Genomic DNA, 21,639 nt, shown 5'->3' with positions numbered 1-21,639 from the left:
ATTGTTGAAATTTCCCAGGCGTCCATCAGTGACTGACACAACACGCGTGCAATGAAGGCGAACCACGTTTGTGTTTCAGATGTCAGAGCAAGTCTGGTCGGTATGGTAACCGATGACACTGGTTCGTTCTTGGCTCCTCCCCCACAGGTGACATCATTGTTAAGGACCATAACTGATTGTTATGGTCAATGCGCCACTGACCATAGTGGTGGTGATGAAGACGCAGGTCGCGTTGCACAATAAGAAACCAAGAGCCGTGGATTTGAATGTAGTGACTTTAATAAGAGACAGATACATTTGTACTTCACATACAATGTCAATAAAGTGCAAATGAGAAGAGGAAAATGATGAACCATGATTAATCTACTACGCATCTCGCCCGGTCCCCTGAATACTTCGGGGCTATACTTAGTGTTATTGTTATTATTCAATTCAATTGTTATTGTTCAAACCGACCCTACACCCTGATAAAAGAAAGAGGTTAAGGTGTTGAGGTGTGCAGCGTATTTTACAAAAACCTTTGTCGACATACTGTTTCATGTGTGAAATGTGCACAGCAGTTGGTTAAATTAAAGACGGTTTGACAGTCTGTCTAACTAAATATTGATCAACCTTATTGACAAGATGATACAAATACAAACAAAATCCAGCTCAAAACTAGGGATGCATGATTTAACTTGAATATTCGCTAACATATGGGGGGGGGGGGGGTAAAATATTTAGTTTGTTGCAGCGATAATAATCTCTAATTTACACGTCTACAAGCATGTTCCATCAAGGTGGCCCTTTTAATAACAACAATTTAATAAAAAATGATTTAGGAGCAAAGAGATGTATTGAGTGATTGTATCTCAGCAATGTCTCCTAATAAACCATATGCTTGAATTGTGGGCAAACGTCCCCTTTGTCTCATTACAAACGATGTAAGAAAAACCACCACCTTAAATAACTGTCCCCGTGCTTTGGAGTAACACTATTTGTTGGGATTTCGTTAAACAAAAACTCAGGCAATCTCTTTTAATGAACAGCAACTGTATTGTTGAGGGCCAACAGTTTGTTACTTAAGTATCTTGAACAGTAGGATACATTTTTTGGTATAAAAAAGAAAGAATTTTTGGGCATGGGCTAGGATAAAATAAATGTACCGTTACTGCAATCCAACCACTTAAACCAAAGCGTCATCATAAATATCCAAACATAGAAGAAAACAAGGATCAGGTTAGGTCTATAGAATTCATTGAGATGCGACATAAATAAATATTAATTTAGCAGCTTAACCAGATGAAGTAAACATTTGAGAACAAAATAAATAAAACAAACCCTTTAACCATTTATGACCGTTACCATGGAATGAAAATTGTTCTCATCACAATCCAAAAACTAAATGGATACATCGTCCAAAACATTTAATCGACGCGCAAACTCTGACTTTGTGTGCGGCTGCGAATGACGATTCAGAATCGGGTTTAAAACAAGATTAAACCGTATTTAAGTGCCAGAGGTCAGGGATTCACATCAGAACTCACCGAAAAGTTAATCTCAAGTTGGGAAAAAAAACGTAAAAACGAAAAAAAAAAACATCTCCTTTATAACATTTACAACTAACGAACACAGCGATAAAGCGGAGTCAGATCTAGCCACAACAGAAAGAGCAAGCTCCAATAAATACTAACCAAAGCTCTTTCCCTTCATCTCTCACTTCCACACACACATCGAGCTCACGACGTGGGTGGGGAGCGACCGAGAACTCGCCTCCCAGCGCATTGGACACACACATTCACAGCTTTAACGAGTGCTTCTCTTCCCTCTGGCTCCCTCTTGCGTCCAGTTGTGCAAATTGCGAAGGAACCTGACTATGATATTTCGATACACTTTAAAACATGGACTAGTTACACAACTATACAATCTTATTTATAATTTAACTTCCCCCCATTGAAATTATACATATATATATATTATATATATATGTATATATATATAATATATAAACAACCAAATATACAAGTGAACAATAACTACAAGTGGATGGAGGTAAATACCAGAACGATGATATGCGATGGCGAGAATGATGAAGAACTGCGTACCCTGCGATCCCGCCAGCCAACGCGAGGCCGGCCGCCACACTATGCAAACTATGCGAGTGTGAACACCCGATAGGTTTTTCCTTAGAAATCTTAAGCACTAACTATCGAGGCCTTAGGCGCCTCTATTATTAACCTATAGGTAGTAGAGGCTCTACGAGACGGGGGGGGGGGGGCGGGGGGGACGCCCGTGTTGCTCCCCCCTCGTCGTAGCGAGAGTGACTGTGACCGTGGTGGTGGAATGCTTCCGTCATTGTTTTCCGCCTCAGGATTAACATGCCGTTTACCGCATGTATCTCGGTGCAGTAACACGGTCGTGCGTGTGATTCGTCAGTGTGTGTGTGTGTGTGTGTGTGTGCGCGTGTGTGCGTGTGAGTTGTGGGACCAGGTGAGAGATGAAATTGAGTGGGTGGTCTGGTGGTCTGGGGCCATGTGAGCCGGAAGGCCGAAGCACATGGTGGTCCTAGGGCTAGGGCGTTGGGCCCGGGTGAATGTCAGTGATGGAGAGTACTTAATACTCTATGTCTATTCTTGCCGCACCCCCGGCGAGACCGCGGCTAAGTCCCTCAAGGCATGTAGAGACCTCCCTTCACATACTCCTCCACGCTATTGGGGGGGGGGGGGGGGGGGTGGGGGACTCCTAAACAGCCTCTATTGTTCCACTAGAGGGCGTCCAAAGAATCTCTGTCACACGTCCGTGCATGAATCTGTGTCTACCTCGGAAACGTTTAAGGGCGTGGCCGTGTTTCACTTTGTCACTGGCCATCAACAGAGTATAGTTGTTACTGGAGTAGCACACACTTCAACAACCATCGTCTTACCCGGCGGTTTGAGTTCTGTTCGTGTTGGATGCATGTTTCCCTGGAGACGAACAGCGGTACTTGGAATGACATTTCTTTTCCGAGACACTTCATTCCACGGCGAGAGGCGCGGTCGCCGTCAGGGTTCACATGCCGAAGGTGAACTGTGTCCATGGCCCCTGGTGTGTGTGTGTGTGTGTGTGTGTGTGTGTGTGTGTGTGTGTGTTGGCTACCACAACAGCATCAGTAAGTGGCTTGGTGGGAGAGGCAGGAAGTGGAAGAGAGAGAGAGAGAGAGAGAGAGAGAGAGAATAAAGAACGAGCGAATAGATAAGAGGAGAAATCCAGCTGTCCTGAAGTTTGGATCCCCCGGGACACAGGACCCTGACCCTCTCTAGTTCCATTCTTCTTCTCGCCCGTCCCTCCATCTCGTCCACATCGCCATGGTTACCACAACAACACTGCCATCCACTGAGTCACTTGCTTGGTCCAAGTGGTGAGTGGTGTCCTCTCCGCCCCCCCGCCCCCTCAGTAGTGGGTGGAGGAGAGTCTCCGCCCTCCCCTCCCCCCACCCCACCCACCCGCACCGGTCAGTAGCGGGTGGAGTACCAGTCGTTGTCGGTCATCTGCACCAGCTCGTTGACCACGTCCAGCAGGTTGAAGCTGTGCTTCCTCAGCAGCCGCTGGTTGAGGGTCCGGTCGCTGAAGCCCATCTCCACCAGCACGGCTGTCATGGTGTCCTGGGTGGAGGCGTCCACGGGGGGCTGCAAGGGGTGGGGTGGGGTATATAGATCTCAAATGTAAGGGATAATGTATAGAACGCCGGTCATTATCGGGAAATAAGCCCTGAGGGGGCTTATTCATTATCTGACCGGCGACGTTCTATACATTATCCCGCTTATTACACGGTTACTTGCGAAACCGAAAAAATAACTTCACACGCTGTGTCTTTCTACAACCATTCGTAGTGTTGATCAGCATAGAAATAGTCCGCCCAAGACGTTGACGTCGCTTAGCAACCGAGTACGCTGGGGTTGATAAGTTACCGGACTACTTGTGGAGTGATACGAAAGATGTGAAAAAAATCCACTTTCCTTGACAGAGGTCATTATATGCTTAGCAACGGTCATTATTGAAAAATAATTCACCACCAGAAGTCTGGAGTCGGCGTGAACGGAGCATTACACAGCATTGAGAAGAGCCTTGTAATAACATAATATATATCATATATGATGTCATCCATCTTATCTTCCATGCTTTAATGATTTTTATATTGATATATTATTATCTATTATCTATTATCAATATTATCTGTGAACATTCCGGTTTCAGTTAATGTCATGTGCGATATTCCCAGCATTTCGCCAACTTTAGTCTTATTTTGTGTCATCGAATGTACAATGTTGTGTCTACGTGCATATTCTCCCATGTCATCGTGGTACAAACACTGTGTTTACGCTCTACGATGAGACCTCGGTTCAAATGGTTCTGATGTCTTCTGTTCCGTTGGCTGAATGAACCCTGCTGACCTTCAGCACATTCCTGATAGTTAGTGGGAGTTCTACCCCCAGCTAACACAGACAGGTGCGGGGGCAGGGTAGGGGCTCACCTGGGTGGGACCCTGGCCCGTGCACAGGGCCTTGTAGGCGGAGGCAGCGACAGACAGCGCCCCCTTCACCAGCCCGTCGGTGATCCCTGGATGGCTGACAGCGGACAAAAACATAAGAAAAATATTATAATATATATCTATATATATATATAGATATATATTATAATTAAAGGCAAATCAATGGCCCAAGAACACAGTCTGGGGAACATTATCAGTGTTGTAGCGTGATACGCCAAGACAGGCAGAGCCGCGGACAGACCTGGGGTCCTCAGGATTGTCCACCGCTGTGTCTGGGGTGTCTGCGGGTGTGTCCTCCTGGGGCTGTGTGTCCGCGGAGCCTGAAACACACCACCACACCACACCCCAACCCAAGGCTTACTGGCTGCTGGGTATACTTGCACATTATACAGCCATACCCATCTCATATATTTAACTTCTACTGTATTTATCCATTTTCTATTTGCAGTTTATGTTGATTGGCTGCACTGTGTTGAATTTGGCAATAAATCATATTGATATTTTGCTGTCAATCCATAAAAAAAACACATTACATGAAAAACAAAGTAAACACATGATATGCTGTGATTAATCAGTGATTACTCACAACATCAATATTTAGTGGGAAAAGCCCCCAAATGGAGATATTTAAATTCACAAGACATTCAATTATGTGGCAGATGAGTAAAGCATTGAAAAGAATCAAATACCCTGTTAGAATATGCTGAAGTACACATCTTATTATCTCATCCGTGTCTAACAAGGTATTCTCTACTTTGATGTTCTTTCAACACTAAAGTTAGACCATCGTTTTAATAAATTCCAGATCAATCAAGCCAGCTGTACATACACATGTATGTATGTATGTACTCACCCTCCTGGTTTTGGTAGAGATCAGAGCTCACTTCCTCCTCTCCAACCTCCTGACCCGCACCCTGGTCCTGTTCGGGCTCTTCCCGGCCCTCCGGACTGACACACACACACACACACACACACACACACACACACACACACACACACACACACACACACACACACACACACACACACACACACACACACACACACACACACACACACACACACACACACACCGATATATGCCCCCCAGTTAACTACCTTTGCAATGCTAACCCAATCGATCTAAAACAAAACTGTACACGCATGGACATCTTTGCCATCCAAAATCCAGGACTAATATTATAGATCAGACTAAAAAGAAGGGAATTCTTTTTAACTTAACTTTTTTCTTCTTATTTGGTTCCTGTCCGGTAATTGTTTGCTTTAATTTGTCATCTATTTCTACTTGTTTTATTTTATTTTCATGTCATCATTAACGCTGTTTAGAACAATAATAATAACTTGGATTTATATAGCGGCTTTCATAGTACCCAAGGTCGCTTAACAAAAAATGTTTAGACAATGTTAATGTCTTTTTGTAGTTGTTACTAACTATAAGCAACAGCCGGTGAGTCTCCCCTACCCCCCTACCCCTCCCTACCCCCACTACCCCTCCCTACTTCCCTACCCCTCCCTACCCCTCCCTACCCCTACCCCTCCCTACCTCCCTACCCCCCCACCCCTCCCTACCCCCACTACCCCTCCCTACCCCCGTACCCCCCTACCCCCCTACCCCTCCCTACTTCCCTACCTACCCCTCCCTACCCCTACCCCTCCCTACCCCCCTACCCCTCCCTACCTCCCTACCCCCCCAACCCCCCTACCCCTCCCTACCCCTCCCTACCCCCACTACCCCTCCCTACCCCCTACCTCCTACCCTCCCTACCCCCTCCCCTACCCCCCACTACCCCTCCCTACCCCCGTACCCCCCTACCCCTCCCTACTTCCCTACCCCTCCCTACCCCTACCCCTCCCTACCTCCCTACCCCCCCCCTACCCCCCCCTACCCCCCCTACCCCTCCCTACCCCCGTACCCCCCTACCCCTCCCTACCCCCCTACCCCTCCCTACCCCCGTACCCCGTACCCCCCTACCCCCTACCTACCCCTCCCTACCCCTCCCTACCCCCCTACCCCTCCCTACCCCTCCCTACCCCCCTACCCCTCCCTACCTTGGCGTGAGGCCGGCTGTAGGGGGCGCCACCACCTCGGGGGTCAGCGGCTCGTCGTCCAGCGTCTGGGAGGTGCACAGCATGTCGTTGGCGCTGCTGGTCACCGACACCCCGGGCCCCCCCAGCTCCCGCTCTTCCAGGGGGGTCTCCGGGGTGGTGGGGGTCTCGGCGGCGGTGTCCCCGGGCTGGGACAAGGCTGAGCTGCAGGAGGAAACATGAATGAACGTGAACGCGTTGATACGTTACGATGAGACGGGGTGAGAGGATGAGACGCTGAGACGCATCGGCCTCAAAGCCGCCGTGGCACACGGCGAGTAAGGTAGGGCAGTTGTACAATGGCTCAGTGGAGATTTATAACATGACATTATTAACAATACAAGGTGTGTAAATTGTGTGTGTGTGTGTGTGTGTGTGTGTGTGTGTGTGTGTGTGTGTGTGTGAGAGAGTGAGAGAGTGAGTGAGTGAGAGAGAGAGAGAGAGAGAGAAAGTGTGTGAGTGAGTGTGGGCGTGCGTGCATGATGATTAAGAACAGCTCGGCTACACTTTTCAGATCCACTGTTATCGGATCACAGAAGTCTGATCAGATCGGTTCTTTTTCTTAACGATTGATGTGCAATGGATGACACTTATAGTATAACGCTACGGTGTGTGTGTGGACGGTGAAGCTCTGTCTGGGCAGCGGTTTACTTAGGGCGCACTCACACTAGGCCATCTGTACCACGCCCGAGTACGTTTGCCCTCTAAAGTCTAGATCGTTTGGCTAGTGTGAGCACGCCATCCGTACTCTACTACAGTTCAATACCGTGGCCTCAGTACACTTCGGAGAGGTGTGCTCAGGCCACGGTACAGATGCTAGTGAGCCGACACACGCACACGTACGGATACGCAACCTATATGTACAAGAGGCCCAGTTGAGATTGCCTAGCGTGAGCACAGGCCAGCGGCACAGTTGTGGGGGGGTGGGGGGGGGGGCGGCAATCGTACTTGAGTACAGTACAGGGACACTTTGCCTAGTGTGAGTGCGCCCTTAATGCCCGCGAGCGAGGGTTACCGGGTTCCCCTGAACACATATGGTTGTGAAACTTGTACATTTTGGTGCCGTGGACCAGTGCGATCGGGGTTGGAGACGGGGGGGGGGGGGCTCTGTACCTGTACATGGAGTCCCCTAGGGGCCGGCTGGTGTCAAAGCAGTCGGGGAGGATGATGATGTAGTCCTCGGAGGAGGCCGAGGAAGAGCGGCTCCTCATCCACTCCTCCATCTTGTCCTCTCCCTCGGGGCTCTCCTTCTCGTCCTCCAGGCCCCGCCCCTTCCGCCGGGGCTCCGCACACATGCTCCTCACGCCGGCCCCGTGCTCTGTGGGGGAAGCCGTACACGAGGTGTTACCACGGCAACCCCGGCAAGGTCCCAACACACAGAGGCTACTCGTGTGTGTGTGTGTGTGTGTGTGTGTGTGGCGGGGATGTATGAGATGGTACTATCAACGTCTTGATTTGCTGAATTGATTTTCTTCTATTCGAGCAGGTGAGTGCTGAATCTGGCAACCCGTAGTTCTTAAAGTAACAGACAACAAATAATGTTCTAATGGCTAATTGTGTTTAGTTTGGAAAGACAGCACTTCAATGTACGCCAAAGGGATTGTGGCATCTGATTGGATGATCCGGTTGGATTGGCTGTAGCTAATCCAATTGGCTGCAGAGTAACGACGAGTTTAATGACGTGACGCACGGCCCCACAACAAACACAGCTGAATGCAGGCTTCCCAGACCTTATGAGAGAAGCACATACTGTCTGGCTGTTCGAGGTCAGTACCTCACAACAACGCCACACCATCTAGCCCCAGTCTACAAACAATCAAGACACCGTTTGGACACAATCTAGACCCAGTCTAGACAGTCTAAACACAATCTAGACATAATGTAGACCCATTCCAGACCCAATCTAGACAATCAAGACAGTCTACGTACAATCCAGAGAGAATCTAGACCCAATCTAGACACAGACCACATACAATCTAAACCCGATCTAGACACAGTCTACATACAATCTAAACCCGATCTAGACACAGACCACATACAATCCAGATTCCATCCCCAGTGAAGACCCCAGGCGGGCACCACGGGGTCCGGGCTCCACGGTGCGGCCGTTACCTGTGAGCCGGCGGTCCCCCATCAGCGTGGCTCTGGAGGGGCCCGGGGCGGAGCCAGGGCCGGCTGGGGGGCCCGCGGACAGGGGGCCCGGGAGGCAGGCCTTCAGGGGGGCGGGGAGGGAGGCCTTCAGGCCCGAGGGACAGGTGTCGGGGCTCCGGTCGCTGCGCGGGCTCTTCACACATAAAGACACCGAGCCGCCCTGGGCCGCGGGCCGTACCACTGTGGGGAGGGAGGGAGGGGCGTTTAAGAGGAATCCTGAAAGGCACCCAGTTATGAAGGAGTTTTTGTTGTTTATGATACCAGACCAAGATTTTCTGGAAATGGACCCTATTTTTTGGGTTTTTACTTATTTGTTCTTAGTTTTATCGGATACAGGACATTTCACAAGAAGGAGAGAGGCGAACATCAAAACAGTACGTATAACAAAAAATATCTAAAATAACTTAAAACAAAATATGTTAGGAATAACATATACATTTCATAATGAACATTAGATTACAACTTATCAAACTTCCTCCACTACTTATTGCTTGGACTCTCTTTCCATCTCGCTACCTTTGCTGTTGCCCGGGCGCGTCCCTCTGAGCGGGGCATGGTCAGGGGCCTCCTCCAAAGTCAGGGAGCGAATCACGGTCTCACACACAAACTGGGTCCCGCTGATGTCGCCTCCCCCTTCCTCCTGGGCAGGCACGCCCCCACCACTCCCCTCTGCGCCTGGCCCCTCCCCCTTTGGTGCATCTTGGGAAAAGAGTGATTGGATGAGCAAGGGGGGACCGAGCAAAAGGCCCCCGCTTTCCGTCCTAGTGTAGGGGTGCACAACTCGCATAAGACACGGCCCCCAGGCGGCACTCGCGTCTTTCGACATTGTCCGGGGACATTCCTGCAGGTAGAAAGAGCCGACCGATATAAAAATGTGAAGGCGGCGGCGGCGGTGGCCATCGTTTATGGAAGGAGTTGCGCGGTGGGGGCCGGGGCGGTGAGCTCCATGGGGATGTCGGGCGCGTTCATGAATGTGTGACAACGACCGATGTGTTCTGAAATGCAGGCGTGAAGGCACTCAAGCTACTCTAAACAAGGCGGCCGGATCCGTTTCCCGGGGGGGCCCCGATCCAAGACGGGGCGGGGGGGGGGGGGGGGGGGGCGCCTCTTGGGGTGAGCAGAAAAAAGCCTCAATTACCCATGGAGCCAGTGGCGCCCTCAGACTCCTCCTGGATCAAACCCAAAGGGGGGGAGCTCCCGTCCTGTGGGGGGGGGGTCATGTCTGTAGGGGCCACTTGGACAGGAAGGGTGGGAGGACGGGTGGGTGGGTGGACGGACGGACGGGTGGGTGCAAAGGTCAATGGATGAGGGTGGGAATGAAAGAGAGAGAGAGAGAGAGAGATAGAGAGAGAGAGAAGAAAGAAAGCACGTTTATTGAGGTCGGTCGAGGCAGGAGGAGGAGACGTTTGTCAGGATGTGAGGGGGGGGGCGACGGAGAGGGTAGAAGCGTGTGCTGGCGATGAGTGAGGGTCATGTTGGAGAGGGGGGGGGGGGGGGGGGGGTGGTGGGGTGTGTGTGGGGGGGGGGGGGTTTAGGCTGTAGGATCTCACCTGCGGGTGAGGTGTTGGGAACGCTTTCCAGCTCCTGCACAATGTTGATGTCCAGCAACTCAAAGGACAAAAGATCCTGAAAGGGGGAAAGAGAAGACAGACCAGTCCACAACGACGAATGGAGAATTCCAATTGCAGCATTGCACTATAAACCCCTTCCCTCTTGGATCTTCGCCATTTTGATCAGCCAACCATCGCAGATCCCAGAGATACAAGACACTGCAAGCCAGAATGTAGTATAATGTTCCAGTTCTACGTCTATATTCTTGTCATAGATCAGGAGATCATAGATCAGGGCGCACCTGTGCGTGTGGCTGCTTACCAAACCCAAATACTTAAATAAAAAGCAGCTGGCAGGGGTTAACCAGCTGGCAGAGGCAATGGCACAGAGTTATTTATGCCGCTTTTCCACCGACAGTATCAGCTCGACTCGACTCAACTCGACTCGGTTCCAGGCGCATTTCCATCTAAAAAAGTACCTCTTCAATGTGTGCGGGTCGTAGAAAAGAACCTCTCCACCATGGGCGGGTCGTCATTAGGTTTTAATCATGGGAGACGCGATTCCCAGGAAATCTGAATCTGATCAAGACTATTTCCTGATTCCCGGAAAAGGTTATGATGGGGAATAAAATAAAATAAAAAGCGCAATGACTGCGCGTCTATTGTTGTCATATGGTAACGTTGATGGAGGCGAAACTCGAGCCCTGGGAAAGGAACGACACTAAAACGAAACAGCGAAACGCTGATCCTCCGGAGCCGGTCCGTGGACTCCACGGACCGGTGATTATTCCCATTTACAGCCGCTGGCAGTTACCAGCAGCCTGTTTACGTCACACAAAAGTACCTACTCTGTTTGCTTGGAACCTCGACGGAGGTAGTACTAAAAAAAAGTACCCGGTACTAGGTACCGGGTACTTTTTTTGCCAATGGAAACGCAAAAAAGGCGTGGCGAGTCGAGTCGAGCTGGTACTGGCGGTGGAAAAGCGGCATTATACTGTTTCCTCCTGGCGGCCCTACCTGCGCGGTGAGCAGGTCCACAGACGGGATGTAGTACTCCTCCTGGTCCACAGAGGGCAGAGCCTGGTCCCGGGACGCAGGGCAGGGGTTCCCGTCCTTGGACACTGGGTTCTTACCCTGTGGATGGATGGGACACGCAATAGAAGGCCTTTTTTTTTTTTTTTTAAGAGCATTTAAGGGCATTTAGCAGAAGCTTTCATCCAAAAAGGTTCCTACGAACAGGAGTCAGCCGGCTGTCGCCTTGCATGGCTGACTCAGTCTTTGAATAGCCATCAGGAGCAGTTAGGGTGAGGGGTCTTGCTCAGGGACACCTCGATACCAGGAGGAGCCGGGGATCGAACTAACTGACCACCTTCCGGTGACAAGTCAACCCGCTCTACCTCCTCAGCTAAGCCGACCCGAGAGTGACTTCATCACAGAGGTGGGGCCGTAGGGGTCAATGCAGTGGGAGCTCGTCTGCTCATCAGATTTTATTAATTGACAGGATCAGGACGTGCGTTCTTAATGTTTCTATTGTGGTTCTGACATCGTGGGCCCAATGTGGTCCACGATGTCAGCACAACAATAACAACTTTAAGAACGTGGGGTCAATTCTACTCATCAATGCATAAGTGAATCAATCAATCAATCAATCAATCAATCCATCGTCACGGTGACCCGGGCCGTTACCTGTGGGGTGACGCAGGGCGACACCAGGATACCGTCTGCCATCATGGCGGCGGGGGCCTGGGGGTCCACCACGATGCTGCACCACACCCGGGGCCCGAATTGCTCGCCGGCGTGGGCCAGCCGCCAGTGGGAGGTGTAGGAGCCCTCCACACTGGGCGCGCACAGGGCCACGCTCACCACGCCCACCTACACACACACACACACACAGGGATCCCGGGGCCAAACACACCGGGCGGAGTTACAGAAGGTAAGCACAACCAAGTCTGAAAATCTGGGAGACATTAGGAGACTTTTTGGGCATTCTTTATTTATTAATTATTCAGCAATCGCTAAAAAATTGCTCGAAGATGATGTCATATCTAGGGGCCTAGGAGTCTGTCTCTCACCTGACCAGGTTGCAGGAAAGGAACGGACACCTCCCTCCAGCGATCGCCCGAACCCACGGCTAGGTTCCCCCACATGAACTTGAGCTTCGGGACACAACATGGAGCGAGAGGACAGTCATCGTCACGTACAATACGATGACAATGGCCAGGTAGCATGATAGCATGATGCATCATATATAAATAAATCACTGCTGCCTTGAGTTTCTGATGAGTCCCACAACGTCCATCTGCCGAGTTTGTGTCGTGTTTACAAAATCTTGGAGGCGGTATGAATAGATAATAGCTTTTTCTAAGGGACCTCTGCCTCGAAAAACATGATTCTGCTCACTGCAAGAATCATAAATCAAGAATCCCCCCACCCCTCTTCCCTAAAACCCTCAGTCCAAAACTTCTTTAAATCCTGTAGTGTTTGAATCCCACCTGAAACAGTGGGCCCAGCGGCTCTTTGAGAGGATCACCGTGTATCGACTAGAGATGGACCCCTGTTATTTGAGCGATGATATGAACGGCAGGCGGCGGCGGCGGGGCGGGTACCTTGGTGTCGGCATTCCAGCTGGCCGTGCCCGTGTTCCTCATCTTCCAGTACTTGATGAACTTGGTGGCGGGGCGGAGCCGCGTCCCGTCGGGGAGGTTCTCGTCCAGGAACACCGCCGTCATGGCGGGCGCGGCCAGCGGACACGGGCGCTTGGGACGCCTGCGGTGGAGGGGGGTGGGGCGGGGGGGGTAGGGAGAGACCGTTAGAGGAACGTCAACTGGGGGGGTCAACTGAGACAGGGTTTGATGTTTTGATGTTTGAAATCCTGTTTTAGAGGAACAGAAGGGGAAAAGAACGGTCCACTCTAATCCCATGTAGTGTTTAGTAAAAAGGTGTTTTAACATGTACCTGTACTTTTTAACTTCCACCAGGTGTGAGTGTGATTAGCCATGAGAAGCCGCTGGAAAATCGGATATATCAGTCCACCAGCATGAATTCATCATTAATCTAGGTGGACACGCCCACTAGTGATGTCACAAGGGCACAGGGAAAGGCCGGTTTTCTCCTTCCTCAATTCCTTCCTATCTTCCAGACTTCCTTCCTTCCTTTGTATCTTCCTACTACCCTTCCCTCCTTCCTTCTTCCCATCTTCTTTATCATCTTACTTCTGTCCTTCCTTCCTTCCCTCCCTCCTCCTTCCTTCCCTCCCTCCTCCTTCCTTCCCTCCCTTCTTCTCTTCCTCCTTCCATCCATCCATCCTTCCTCCCTCCCTCCCATCCCTGAAGGGGGCTAAGCTCCACCTACTCTGGGCTGTTGTGGTGCTGGGTGGCCCGGGGCTGCAGCAGGACGGGGGAGGAGCTGCCGTCGTGGTGGGAGGAGCTCCACTGCTGACCCCGCCTCTCCATGCGCAGCTGCTTGCGGATCTCCTTGACCTCGGCCTTCAGCTGCCGCTTCTCCGCCTTCAGGCGCTGCTTCTCCGCCTTCCGGAAGCTGCGGTCGCCCCGCCGGTAGAACCTGATATACGTCGATATATCATGGATAGCATTGAATTACATTTCTTCAAAACAACAACCTCTTATGCACTTATTGTATGTTGTACGTCCTGGCACTTAAAATCAGTACTTTTTTTTTTACAGTACATTGTGTAGCATCTTATCCTAGCTATCTTTGTTGTGTACGGGGAATGGGTTAACCTAGCGATTGTTAGTGCTTGGCACTTGGTTCTATGAGCATCCTTACAGTACCGACAGAGATATATTGTTGTTTCTCTTTCTTCTGACAAATGTACTTATTGTAAGCCGCTTTGGATAAAAGTGTCTGCCCAAAATATAAATGTAAATGTAACAATATGACATAATATAACACTGTTATGAATCACATGAATTATATAATACACTTCATAGATACAAACATATATATTTAAAAAATATCTATATATTATACACATCTTAATTAATCAAATACAATTCAGGATCACAATTTATATTTACGTTTACAAATGTTCTAATCCCCAGTTTGTAAAGTAAGGTGTAGGCCATCCAACGGAGGGCCGGCCGTGACTCAACACGACTGAACAGGCTCACAGTGGGGATGGGGAGGAAAGGGAGGAGAGAGGCAAGGAAAGGAGCAGAGAGGGAGTGGAGGGAGGGAGGGAGGGAGCAGAGAGGGAGTAGAGGGAGGGAGGGAGGGAGCAGAGAGGGAGGGAGGGAGCAGGATGGGAGGGATGGGAGCAGAGAGGAAGGGGAGGAGAGAGGGAGGGATGGGAGCAGAGAGGGAGGGAGGGAGCAGGATGGGAGGGATGGGAGCAGAGAGGAAGGGGAGGAGAGAGGGAGGGATGGGAGCAGAGAGGGAGGGAGGGGAGCAGAGAGGAAGGGGAGAAGGGAGCAGAGGGGGAGGGAGGGAGGGAGGAGGGAGCAGAGAGGAAGGGGAGGAGAGGGGGAGGAGGGAAGGAGCAGAAAGGGAGGGAGGGAGGGATGGGAGCAGAGAGGGAGGGAGGGAGGAAGGGAACAGAGAGGGAAGGAGGAAGGGAAGGGAGCAGAGAGGGAGGTGAAGAGGGAGGGAGGGAGCAGAGAAGAGGGGAGGGAGGAGAGAGGGAGGTGAGGAGGGAGGGAGGAGGGAGCAGAGGGGGAGGGAAAGAAGGAAAGGAGCAAAGAGAAGGGAACAGAGAGGGAAGGAGGAAGGGAAGGGAGCTTGGAGGGAGGGAAGGAGGGAGTTTATCGTGGGACTAGTATCTCAATCTTCTCTCTTTACGACTCTCAAACCTTAGCAGCAGCGGCGGCGGCGGCGGCGGCTCTACGTGGCGATTGGCTGCTGTTCCACGTACCTGCTGTGGTCCGGGGCTGGGGAGCCGTGTTCGGGGATGGAGAGCGGCGTCCGGGCCCTCACCAGGTTGTGGCTGGGATCATGGGAGAAACTGCAGGGCTCGCACAGCGTACAGGAGGTACACACGCTGAGAGAGAGAGAGAGAGAGAGAGAGAGAGAGAGAGAGAGAGAGAGAGAGAGAGAGAGAGAGAGAGAGAGAGAGAGAGAGAGAGAGAGAATGTATGGGGGTATTCTCTGTCTCTAGAGCACATCACTGGTCCTACCTGGCATTCATTCTCATAGATCTGACAACTAGTCAAAACTCAAATTGAATGGATTTTCAGGGATATGTTTATACGTAGTTTGACATCATACTTTGACACTTTTCCCCTTTCTGAATGCTCAATCAAATGAAAGGATTTTCACTGTATGTTTTCAATGTAGGTTTGTCCCTTGGACCGCAGTCGACAGAAAGAACGCAAATACTAAGCATACACACTGCATGCAACGTGGGTGTTGGAATGTGTGCATGAATGGGTGAATGTGAGGCAATAACTTCGCTTTGAGTCCGTTTACCATTCGCACACGCTCACAATGTGAAGCAGTTCGTCTCTTAAATGTGCCATACAAACGCAATCATGATCATCATCATTGATGATATTACCTGCACTGGTAGCCCCCGCCCGCGGTCTGCCCCCGACAGGAGGAGCAGTGAGGGGCGGAGGAGGAGGAGGAGGAGGAGGCGGAGGAGGCGGAGGAGGAGGTGGGCACGCCTGGGAGCACGGAGGTAGGCACCTCAGGGACCTGATGATGGATATCGGCTACCGCGACCACGCCGACTCCGCCCCCGCCGCCGCCACCGCCTCTGGCCCCGGGGCCGCCCGGGGGCCCGCCTCCGGACCCGGACCCCCCTCCTCCTCCTCCTCCTCCTCCGGGGGCCCCCCCGGACGAGCCCCCCCCCATGGGCTTGTGGATGCAGCACTGGCCGGAGAACTCCCGGCAGATCTTCTCCACCGCCTCGCGCACCACCTGGTCCTTAAACTGGAGGGAGGGAGGGAGGGAGGGAGGGACAGACGGGGGGAGGGAGGAACCGAGAGGGGGAGGGGGGGAGGGAAGGAGAGACGGGTGGAGGGGGGGAGGGACAGACAGACGAGGGGAGGGACAGACAGGTGGAGGGAGGAGGGAGGGAGAGACAGACGGGGGGAGGGATGGAGGGAGGGACAGACGGGGAAGGGAGGAACAGACAGGGGAGGAAGGGAGGGACAGACAGGTGGAGGGGGGGAGGGGGAGACAGAAGGGGGGAGGGAGGGAGAGAGAAGGAGAGAGAGAGACAGAGCCAGAGCAAGCAAGAGCGTGCAACAGCGAGCGAGACGGGGGGAGGGAGGGACAGAGAGAGAAAGAAAGAGAGAAAGAGAGAGGTTCACGTTCAGTGCATAGACATTGAGATGTGTGCCGTAGCGTGTCGTGGGAGCGATCCTCACCTTCTCCATGTAGGAGGTGAACCAGGCCGGTGGGGTCTTGTCTTCTTCTCTGGTTCCCTTCAGCTCCTTCAGGATCACCTGATGGATCACATCAAAACCTACATCACATCCACTCACATCCCAACCCACATCACATCCACTCACATCCCAACCCACATCACATCCACTCACATCCCAACCCACATCACATCCACTCACATCCCAACCCACATCACATCCACTCACATCCCAACCCACATCACATCCACTCACATCCCAACCCACATCACATCCACTCACATCACAACCACTCACATCACATCCACTGACAACTCACATCCCAACCCACAACACATCACATCACAACCCCCTATTTCAGCTTGAATTCAAACACTCAAATGATTTAAAAGATCAAATGTGTTCATAATGTGTTCATGTCTTCTACAGATCCAAATCCATATCATACAATCACTCATTACGAATGCAATCACACCTTGTGAGTGGCACCAATTGAAAGCATTCAGAGAACTGCTTCCGTCATATTAACGTTAATGAGGGTTAGGCCATAGCGCTCACCATGCCCTGCTCGGGCACCGCCGCCTGGACCTTGCGGCTGACCACCTGGGTGAGGGCGGGGCAGTGGGTGACCTGGGGGGGCCGGAACCCCCTCTTGGGCTCGGCCCCGCTGGACCTCGGGGCCAGGGCGGGGGCGGGCAGCGTGGCGGCGGGGGCGGCGGGCACCCGGGTGGGCTGGCCCCGTGTCTCGTACACGTTCATGTGCAGGCGGTTGCCCTGTCTGGCGGCGCTCTGTTGGGGAGAGAGAGAGAGGGGAGGTAGTAGGGCTGAACGACTAAATCGGCCGCGATTACTGGAGATCAGGAAGATTCATATTTATTTTTCTTTTACAATTCAATAGTTAAATAAAGATGTTGTAATATCAATTCATCTCAACACATATGCCTGGCCTAAAGCAAAGAGCAGTTTATGTGTTGACCGCTCCCAATGTTGTGTTGGTCATACTATAGAATGATTTAATGCTTGCTAATTGAACAATTCAGAACATATGGAACTTTTAAAAGACAAATCGCATACTAAATCACAATCACAATATTGGTTGAAAGAATTGCAATTTCATTATTTCCCCAAATCGTTCAGCCCAAGGAGGTAGCTAGTTTTCCCCCTTGTTAGGACTCCTTAGCTAGGTTATGTTGCTAATGATTGAATACATAATGCTATTCAAATGAAATGGGTGACAACTTAGTCCAAATAATTAAAGTCTATTCATCAAGAAGTCATTTATCAAGTCAGTAATTCAGTTATTGCTAGCTAGCAACTGAATTGCTGCCCATAATGTTTGTCAGTATTTCAGTGCCCAGTAATCACACCTACATCCAATGTATAGCTGTTGTATACATACATAAAACAATAACAAAACAATACATAGATGTCTTTGACATAACATCAAACATGATTATTTATTCACATTTTGTTGATAATTATAGTTCATTTTTAAATGTTTAAAATTAATAATCGTACACAATACACTTTTAAGTAAAATAAAAAAATATTTCACAAATAACCTGATGACTCCGATGCTTACCTTCAAAGCCTCTTCATACTCGGCTGGAAAAGAACCAAGAACAATTATTAAAACTGATTTTTAACTACTTGCTGCTACTCTGCTCTTTCTTGGAATTAAATCAGAATATAATTTGTACGATTTTTCTCAGAGCTACAACTCACCCTGACTGTTTATTGATACCTGAAAAATAAAAAGAACAGAAGAGATGTTTATTACAACTAGGTATCCTTGATTTAATAAATTCAGTGTTAAGCCCACATTTTGATTTGATTATTAGTTGAAGATTCATAAATTAAGATTGAGCAGAATCAGAACATAACCAACAGTGGGTAAGGAATGTTTTATAAACAACAATGCTAAGGCTTCCGGTATTACAGGACACATCAAAATTCCCAATACCTTTACATATTTAACTGTGTCACCCTGCCCGTTGATTTCGTGACAACCAAAGCATGTGTTTGTATTGAGTTCCAAGATGCTTTGTTCAAACCATTGCAGTAATTGTCCGCACACACAATGTGCGGACAAGGGTTGATTGTTCATTATATCATGGTACGTTTGCCGTTGTATGACTTTAAGAAGAGACGTGACGGCATATAACACCCCACCAGAGTTTACTTTAGACTAGTCCAGAGTCTACCCTGGGGTTTTATGACCGTGTCTATACGTTTAGACGAAGAAGAGAAGGAATCACCTGTGGGATAACTCTTCATTGAAATGAGTCAGGCCATCCCAATCTCACACACACATTAAAAGGAGCTGGCACGTATAATAACATAGACTTCATGGATAATACGGTCACCATGGAAGAGGCAAAGAGGAAATTGACACAAGGAGCATGAGTAGAGGAAAAGAGAGTGACCAAGCAAGCTGCCGGCTGAGAGCAAAATCTCTGACTGGCTTTTTAGTTGTTGGCAAGAGCTTCGGGAAATCAGAGGCTGCAAGACAGATGCTGAGGTGGCCTACTTGCTGTTGAACTAGTGAGTAATATGAGCTGGCTCACTATGTCTTTGGCTTGATGCTTGGCGTGTTAGTGGTCGATTCGCTGTTTAAGGCAGCCCATTTCAACGCAGCGCACTCCATGACAGAGACGCACGGCTTCACGCACCACTCTACAGTCCTGTCCATGACAGGTCTACGACACTGCTTTGCACAGTGATTTGCACTCAGAAACTGTAGGTTCTTACATATTGCTGAGGTGAAAGTACACATGTTTAACTTTGGCTTTTTCCTCCTTAGGCAGTCGTTACGATTGTCATATTGACACGAGGCAATGATCACATTATAAAACAACAAAACAAGCAACAAAGATGTGACGTTTCCGCACCTCCTCATTCTCCTCGTCAAAGTAGGTGACCTGGAGGTGACACAGGCCGAAGGAGCGCTTCACCTGGGGAGAAAAACAAAACACATGTCTTTCACACACAGGCTACACATATGCAGACAGCCCTCAGCATCTGATTGGACTGGGCATGGGGATAGTTGAGCCTTATGGGATAATAATGTAATGTGTAATGCATGTAGGACTGCAAATAAAGCGTCTGTGTGGCTAGTTTCCATGATCATGCAACATTTTGAAAATAATTTCCTAAAATGTTTCAATTTCCAGTACCACCTCACGACTACATTTTCACAATGATGGGCATGGTCTAATGTGCTGTAATAACAAGTAGGCTAGACATTTTTGAAGAATGTATTTCATTAACACATTTTTTTGAGTTTCCTCTATTGCTCCAAATGTCATGATTATAACAGAACATTACTGTCACACTATTATGCCTATCTCTTGCACGCTTCTTCACTGGTGCTCTGAGTTGCAGTGGCACACGAAATGCATTCTTCACTGTGGTCATGAAAGAGGCCACGTTAGGGAGTTAGGGACCCAATAGACCCCACATACTCTCTGAAGTATGTCAGTCTGTTCTGTGACACAGTTGAATACCGAAGCCACAAGCTCAATATAAAGGTGTCTTTGTCAAGTGTGGTTCATCAGCTAATGTGTATAATATTACCATCACTTCCAACCCTCAGCCTCTTTCTCTACATCTCTCATTGTGTTCCTCTGCACTTGCTTAAGGACTACTATCAACTGTTGTAATCATAACGTTATTTAGATAGGAAAAGAGCAGGCCTTACTCAATTTGATGTTAGTCAAGCCATATCTTGGCTACGGCTTTTCAATGAGTGAATATCAGACGTTATAAAATAAAAAGGCCTGATATTCAGGATAGGCGAGTGTTATTAAGCCATACGATCACACACACACACACACACACACACACACACACACACACACACACACACACACACACACACACACACACAGTACAACTAATATCCATCGTCAGATCCCGTCGATGAGACAGCATAGCGAAGCATCACCACTCACTACTAAACCGATCGATTCGGCTCGCTAAAAACACCAGACATACAAGTCTACTCTCGACAGATGGCTTGGTGGGAGGAACACTATAGTAAGGCATGATCGGTGTTGCATAAAAATGCAAAAGGTTAGCACGTCAACGAATGTATCTGACCCCCTCCCAGCTCACCATGGCCTCCATGGTCTCCCAGCTCTTCGTGTCGGAGCCCGACAGCAGAAAATTCTTCGCATTCCCCCTGAAATTCACCTTTAGATTAATATAGAAGTCCATAGTTTCGGACTGCTGCGCTTTAAAACATATTAAAAACGTGTCTGGTGCATGGAATTGCAGGCGCAATGTCACCAATTCCGTCAGTCACTTATCCGTGGGGATCAGACGTAGGGTATTTTCTGTTTACATCAGCGGACTGAACACGCCCACATAGGGACCACCTGTCCGGAAAACCTAATCCTTTGACTTCACGACCGTTGTTGCTGCGTAAAATAGCGCAATTGAAATGCGTGTTGCGTTCTCCAGCGTCTGTTTGCATTACAGGAAAATCAATTTAACATGCGAGCTATATTAGTCAGTTTTCTTGTAACTAAATATATATAAATATATATATATATATATTTAGTCCTGTAATATATATATATATATATATATATATATATATATATATATATATATAATTTATATATATATAATATTATATTATTATAATATAATAATATAATATATTTGGACAATCACACATACATCCTTATATATTTAATTGGTTAATTATCCAAGTTTAAATCAAAGTTAATTTTTTTAATTGATGTGGTTTACTTAAATACATATTTCCTCAATCTATTTTTGTACTGCAAAATTACATTTTAGAAGAGAAGTTTATGTCGTTATATGTTTATTCACTTATTTTCAGACAATGCATGCTAGTTATTGCAAAATGCCAAATTGAGTAGTGCCCTTTACGAACCTCAGTCTCATTCTGGAATTAAAGCTATTCATAAATTAATCTGGCAATGGAAATTTGTAAAAGGAAGCAAAGCAGCACGTCAAATGATGTCATGATGACCTTGTTATGAAGTAT

General features: G+C 49.0%; 1 protein-coding gene across 1 annotated transcript; it reads right to left on the bottom strand.

Annotated features, from left to right (window-relative positions):
* Positions 1-290: 290 nt before the first annotated feature.
* Positions 291-20,928, bottom strand: nbr1b (NBR1 autophagy cargo receptor b). Its single transcript, XM_084475729.1, has 22 exons — positions 20,736-20,928; positions 19,511-19,573; positions 18,345-18,363; positions 18,202-18,224; positions 17,178-17,408; positions 16,623-16,700; positions 15,806-16,182; positions 15,164-15,289; positions 13,645-13,854; positions 12,900-13,059; positions 12,366-12,449; positions 11,980-12,165; positions 11,311-11,427; positions 10,294-10,369; positions 9,260-9,442; positions 8,705-8,923; positions 7,706-7,910; positions 6,557-6,757; positions 5,361-5,455; positions 4,749-4,827; positions 4,490-4,583; positions 291-3,644 (listed from the first exon to the last, which is right to left on the bottom strand). Exons 1-22 carry the CDS (start codon positions 20,835-20,837, stop codon positions 3,471-3,473), a joined length of 3,102 nt encoding a protein of 1,033 aa, XP_084331855.1. The 5' UTR covers positions 20,838-20,928; the 3' UTR covers positions 291-3,470.
* Between the last annotated feature and the right edge of the window lie 711 nt (positions 20,929-21,639).

The sequence above is a fragment of the Micromesistius poutassou genome (genome assembly GCF_964030765.1).
Source record: "Micromesistius poutassou genome assembly, chromosome: 1".
Classification (NCBI taxonomy): domain Eukaryota; kingdom Metazoa; phylum Chordata; class Actinopteri; order Gadiformes; family Gadidae; genus Micromesistius; species Micromesistius poutassou.
The sequence above is the reverse complement of the archived record's forward strand: the minus strand, read 5'-3'. Positions and strand labels throughout refer to the sequence as shown.

What these genes read in the sequence shown, in the direction of transcription:
- nbr1b (XM_084475729.1), bottom strand. Translation starts at nt 20,837, where the DNA reads ATGGACTTCTATATTAATCTAAAGGTGAATTTCAGGGGGAATGCGAAG. An exon ending in GGGAGACCATGGAGGCCATG is followed by an intron (nt 19,574 to 20,735) that starts GTGAGCTGGGAG and finishes TTTTCTCCCCAG; the next exon opens with GTGAAGCGCTCCTTCGGCCT. An exon ending in TCCCAACACCTCACCCGCAG is followed by an intron (nt 9,443 to 10,293) that starts GTGAGATCCTAC and finishes TCTTTTCCCAAG; the next exon opens with ATGCACCAAAGGGGGAGGGG.